This window comes from Lytechinus pictus, chromosome 11, assembly GCF_037042905.1.
Source record: "Lytechinus pictus isolate F3 Inbred chromosome 11, Lp3.0, whole genome shotgun sequence".
Taxonomy (NCBI): domain Eukaryota; kingdom Metazoa; phylum Echinodermata; class Echinoidea; order Temnopleuroida; family Toxopneustidae; genus Lytechinus; species Lytechinus pictus.
The window spans coordinates 24,990,826-24,997,563 of NC_087255.1; the positions used below are offsets into that span (position 1 = coordinate 24,990,826).

Here is a 6,738-nt window from a genome sequence, read left to right on the forward strand (position 1 = left end):
GTTCTGCGACTGGTTTATAGTAAAAAGAAAATTGCAGTGTGCCAGGGTCTTTAGGGATATACTCTTCTTTCTGTTAGGCGAACATGGTGAAGATTCACCGAAGGTTTGGTCTGTCTACTTTATATGAATGAAGGAAATTTTCATGAAAGAACTCTGAATTAGTTTGAAACGATTAAAAATCATTAAGGTTCATTAGAGACTTTCACTTGTTTGTGGGAGGTTGCACCTGTGATTGGAGCAAGGAGAATGGTATTCAACATTCTGCTTTCGCAATAGCTGTCATTGAAAAATATGGGCTGTATTTGAATTCGGTCTTCGGCACAATTAATGCATTTTCCAAACCTACGAAGCTCCCCCACTTCACTGCAAAGTACTCTGGCGTTATAAACAGGCACCTTCGCTGTTTGAAACACCTGCAAAATGTGGTTGGGCGTGATAGAGTCAAATGATATTTGCGTGTCTTCAAGGATTCTTTTATGAGAGTCTAGGGGGCATGAAAGGACATTCATAGCAATAATACACTATACCCTATCGGCGGGACTATGTAATCGTGCTAATGAATTGGCTGTGATAGTAATTTCTATTTTGCTGCTTTGAAATGCAATGGGAAAGGTTCTATGCCAGGTAGAACGCTTCCAGGTCGATTATTATACCTAAGGATGGCTTTCATCCACATTTCCTTTTTATCTTTAATTTCAAAGTGGTACTTTAGGAGATTTCCGAAGCTTTCTTATTCTTGAAAGACGTCATAGGGGCTTAATTGATTGTACGTCGACGATATGTCGAAGTGGCAATTGCATCTCTTTTTAATGGTATAGCAGACAATGGCGCGAAACACGCCCGTGGGGAAGATGTGTTCAATAATCGGCGAATATCGTACATGTACACGGGAGACCCTAGACCCGACGAGGGTCGATGAATATTGAGACCAAATAGAGCATCCAAAAAGAGTAAAAACTCAGACGTTTCATGAAAGTTTTGTCAGTTATTTTTTCCGATGGATGTTATACGATACTGCAATCCCTTACATCTGATTGACAAGGAGGAAAATGCTGCACCTGGGGAGCGTTTCATTAAAGGACTTATCGGGCATTTTATCTTACAAAGTATGTTCCATACGACGGTGACCATAGTAACGGCTGTGCTTCTCAGCCAATCAAAATCAAGGGAGTTGTCAGATCTGACAATTTGTCAGATGAAATTTTTAAAACTCCATGGCAAGGAGGCATCCTCCCAGCCTCATCCTCTACATGATCTTAACCATGCTAAACGGTGTTATGAAATCGGAAAACACTGGTGAAAAGAGCACTGTGCTTTGAGATCCCAAGATCTGAATCCCCATCGATACGTTGTAAAACCGCAAAGTGCGTATTTTCCTCGCGAAAAGCAGAGTGGGAAGGGCGGTCCTCAAGAACACAAAAGCTCTGAGTAGTCATTATAGCGAATGACACTTCAGTGTATGCGTTAATATTGTATCATTGCATCAACCATAATCAAAATCAAGGAAAGTTGTAAGGTGTGGAATATAATAAGACAACAAACCCTGCGACAAATGTTGATGGAAGTCTACCTTAGTCTCGAAGAACCCCTTTATTACATGTACTAGTTATTTGAATATCTGTGCCATACGAAGTTAAAGATTTTGTTGCCCGTAAAGTGTACACCTCGGTGACGAAAATCACACAAACGAAACTGACGTTGACCGCCCTTCAACAGACTAACCTTGCAAAAACAAAATACATTGTTGTTTTAAATGGCTCACGTGAGTAGGCCTATAACCATACCAACTTGAAGACAGAATACAGCTGCTGTGAAACAAAAGCATAGTCGGCCTAACATAGAACTAGTGTAACATTTGCGCTGTTTCTTGACTTAGAATGACTTAATACACTTAATACATTTTTATTTTAAAGATAGAGAGCAGTTATCTCAAGAGTTTACGTCAATTCCTATTAACTCAAGAAATAACAATAGTTGGAGAGAATTTCATGCGAAATTATAGGTTTATTTTACCGTCTCATTGGCATTTTACTTTCACCAAGCTTAGCAGGAGGTTCAGAAGCATATCAATTTTCTGTGGGGAGTTATGCCATCGTAAATCTTTGGAAGGATGTTAAAATTCTCTAAAATTTCCTAGCCCTGGTGATAATCTAGCGTAATTTTGTAGCCTAAGAAATTTGCTTTCCTAGATCATGGTGGTACTATCATGGTAAAATTTGATGTGCCTGTGAAGAGTGGCATTTCTCGTCTTGAACATGAAATCGAACATGAAATGTATAATGTATGAGAACTAAAACGTTTCTCTCTCTCTCTCTCTCTCTCTTATTAATCTTTTTGACAGGATGTCACGAAACGCGTATTTATGGGCGTGTCTCCTCCTAGGAGCTCTTTGCCTCCTTATCGCCGCCAACAGCGTCAATGCCGACGGTGAACTGACGGAAGACGATGTCGAGAAAAGAGCAAACTACTTCAGAGGTAGGGGTAAGAAACCCGGAAAGCGGGGTGATGGCGATGCAGCTTTGGTCGATGATACTTTGACCGACGAGGAAAAGAGAGCAAATTACTTTAGAGGTCGTGGACGGAAAGCTGGAAAGCGCGACGACGGCGAAGCAGCTCTGGTTGATGATTCTTTAACAGATGAAGAGAAGAGGGCAAATTACTTCAGGGGAAGGGGTAGGAAGGCTGGAAAACGAGACGATACCATCGCAGATTTGGTCGATGATGCTCTAACCGACGAGGAGAAGAGAGCGAATTACTTTAGAGGTCGTGGACGCACAGCCGGAAAGCGCGACGACGACGAAGCAGCTCTCTTAGACGATTCTTTAACAGATGAAGAGAAGAGGGCAAATTACTTCAGGGGAAGGGGTAGGAAGGCTGGAAAGCGAGACGATCCCATGGAAGCTCTGGACGACGACACTCTTACCGATGAAGAGAAAAGAGCAAATTACTTTAGAGGTCGTGGACGAAGACCCGGAAAGCGCGACGATTTTGACGCAGGACTAGTAGATGATACTCTGACAGACGAGGAGAAGAGGGCAAATTTTTACAGAAATCGGTTCCGCAGCGGAAAGCGAAGCGATGATATCGAAGATGTCTTGACCGATGAAGAAAAAAGGGCAAATTACTTTAGGGGCCGTGGCAGGAAAGCCGGGAAGCGAGACGACGATGGCTTTGACTTGGCCGATGAGATTGATGGTGGACTTATGGATGATGAAAAGAGGGCTAACTTCAGGGCTCGCCAGCGGGGAAGGATGGGCGGCAAGTAAACATGTCTGATATTGCAGCGTGCATGGCATGTTTTAAAAAAATATGATTTATCAAATCACTCATTCATTTTTACGGCTTCAGTTTTCCGAAACCTAATCAACAAAGTTGCGTAGAAAAAAAAAACCAACGAAAAAAAATTGTATCTGCAAAAAGGATTGTTATTGGGCGATTCCTTGCTGTGTCGTACATGAATTTTTTACAACATTTTACGTCTTTTTGACATTGATAGTGATCCTCATTTATCACCAGATGGGGAACAAAAACTAAGACTTGACATGACCTAGTTACATGTCCATTACAATTGAAATGAAAAAAAAATTACTGTGTAGGTCGAGACACAAAACGAAAAGAAACAACAAGGGGCGGACAACAAAAGCACGGAATCGCCCTAATCAAAAGATGCACAACATGCATAATATGAAGATAATATCATTTAAATTATCGTATCCCAACTATAAAATAATTTAACTATACAGGCTAACGTGTTTGTACCTTTTTTTGTAAATATGAATTGGAAAGGCGGAGACGGACCGGGAGATGCGGTATGTACCGATATCCTTCCGAATTCAAAGGCAGCATAAGGCTAATATTGAATTAATAGAGATGGTGTAAGTGTAAATACTAAGAGGAGAGATACTATACTTCTTACGAAATTGATAAAAGACGATTTATTTTCATTATAATTCTAATCTTCAGATCTAATTTTCTGGTTCTGTTGCTGTCTAATTCAAGCCTGTAGAATTATACATAGCATATATCTATATCAATGTAATATGATGTAAATATCAAACAGAATTGCTGATATATATTAAATATTGATTAATGATTGTCGAAAAAAAACCAAGTCGTTGATATTTTACGACAATCGACGAACTATTGAAAGAACCTGAAGAAAAATACAGGATACATGAAGTTCACTGACCGTATAATTCGCCTGTGATTTTGTTGAAATACACTGCACTGTCTATACTTCATCGAAGAACTGTCACCTGGTAGAACTTTACACCTTCCCCTTGTATTATATTTTGTGCAATAAAAGATGGTTACCGTTTAAGAGAAGTTCAGATGGCCAATCTATGGTGCACTAAACAACAAAAAGAAAAATAAAAATTCATGGAAAACAGTGGTAGCTCATGAGTACTTTTTAAATACTTTCTGACAAAAAGAATTAATTTGCTATGTGAAAATTGCGAAAGGATTCGATGACTTAGAAACAACATTATCCGGGAAACGTTATATTCTGTAAATCAAATGATCTTTCCATTTGGTTATGTTGATATGTCATGGATGGTGGCAAAAGTGACAGCATGATCGTACTTGCCCTTGCCGCATTATTTTCGTGAATCATATCGTTCAAATGCTAACTAAAATGTTATGACCATGATTGTCATAGCAATCTCGAGAGGGATATGTTTTGTTCAAGTTGATAAACGAAATGTACATACACACGTTGTTGTTCTGGACGTTTAAAACAAAATAAACAAGTTATGCAAATTTAAAAAAAATTAATAGCTAGACAAAAATGCTCCCAGCTGGCACATCCTTTGCTTATAGATATGTCAATGTAAAAAAATGGGGTTTAAGAATGCATCAATCGATGTTATGAGGGGGATCTACCATCGGGTCATTGATTACACCAAAGGGATTTTAAATTAACAGCAAATTGTAATCAGTATCACCAAATATGTGTTATGATAACACCATGAATTGGACACTGATGTAAAATGATTGTTTTGGTTCTCTGTGAACACCGATGGCGTATTTTTAAACACCAATGATTTTCTATAGTTACATTAGCACTTATAAGTGTATTTTGTTATCGTTTGAGGTGTGCTGTAGCTCGTTTATCCTCTGAATAAGGCTGTTTCCTTAACCTAATACTAGAATTGAATATTGAATATGGCATAGATGGACCAATGGCCAATGTTGGCTTCAAATTTAGGACTGTGCCCCATTTTGTGTTCAATAAATTTTTAAAATCTTTAAGATCTCATACTTGTAACAGACTACCCATTTCAGGCACGATTGTTGCATTTGTCTGGCAATAAAAAAAGAAAATCGATTGTGTTCGTATATTTGTCCCATTATTGGTCGTTAATTTTGAGAGTTTGTTTGCGTGTGACTTTGATCCTAGTATTCATGTGATTATTTCGAGAGTTTGGACAGTGGGATGGTTCCTGTGACAACGGTCACGTTAATATTTTGACCTGTTAACATTTTATTTCAATCAGGCGGTGGACCAATCACCGCCTTCCCGCGTTTGACGTTTTCTTTTCTTATTTTTTGTTCTAGCATCCTTACCAAGTAAGAATGCATTATTACAATACATACCTGATATTAAGACACCCCTACCATACACAGGTTTGGAAGAAACTTTTGTTAAAAAACGGAAGTAAGCCTACAAAATATAAAACATTTACAGCAACAAAACAAGAGGTGTATGACAAGTAGACAAACTGAAGCAGATTGTTCTGCAGCATTACATCAGCCATGACAGTGACTGTTGCAGTATTACAACTGATGGGCCATTTTCAAAGATAAAAAGACTTTTATGGAAAATATTCAATCAAATCTCGCAATAATGGTTGCAACACGACCTGCGGGCATTTCCTAATAGATCATCGGGATATTTCCCCCTGTCAATCTTCATCAAAATGCATTTCATCAACGCACCCTCTGAGGGAACGTGTTATGGGGTAATTCAAGATATATTCCTGAGCCCTAAGTGAAATAGGATGACCCGAAGTCCAAATACTTTAATCTAATAACTTGGTGCGGAGCATACACATTTCAGGGGTAAGCCGGGGCTGTAGGGTCCCGATGGCATCGGGGCGCCGACTAGATCAGCATGCCGTTTACGTGCACGGAAAATGGAATGAGTTCGGAAAGATTTATTGGGAATTACAAGAGAAAAGCATTGAAGATGTCGTTTCAGAGTGGCGTCGGAGACAGGGACGATAGGAAAGAAGGGAGAAACAAAAGAACGAGGAGTATAGCGTATGAAAGTGAATGTTAAAGGCAATGATGTTGGAATAATATGGAATAGGTCAGAACCATGCACAATTTCGCTTTAGTTCCAGAGCAAATCACAATTTTTGTCATTTTATATGAATGACAGGAAAATTTTTGTACGGTATTCATTCAGAAAATTATACAATTATAAAGTAATTGCCTGGATGAATCAATCTTCAGTGTTTATACAGTGCTTATCAAAAAATAGTTTACACTTATAAAAAATCCTGTAAACTTATACATTTGTAATATCCTGAAGTTTTTTCCACATTTTAACATTGGTACAGATCCATTTAAGCAAATGACGATATAACTGTCGAAAAATATTTCCGCTTGAGTGAGCACCACTTACTTTTGAAAAGTGAGTGAAAAATGATTTGCGCAGAACTTTGAAATGGTTATGCGAATAAAAGTAGACCTTAATCATGAAGAACACGTGGAATTTAGCTAGTAAAATTG

At 38.6% G+C, this 6,738-nt stretch overlaps 1 protein-coding gene across 1 annotated transcript; it reads left to right on the plus strand.

Moving 5' to 3' along the window:
• The first annotated feature begins 738 nt into the window (after positions 1 to 738).
• LOC129271067 (uncharacterized) lies at positions 739 to 5,329 on the plus strand. The gene has a single exon (XM_054908420.2). It carries the CDS (start codon positions 2,343 to 2,345, stop codon positions 3,264 to 3,266), a length of 924 nt encoding a protein of 307 aa, XP_054764395.2. The 5' UTR covers positions 739 to 2,342; the 3' UTR covers positions 3,267 to 5,329.
• The last annotated feature ends 1,409 nt before the right edge of the window (positions 5,330 to 6,738 follow it).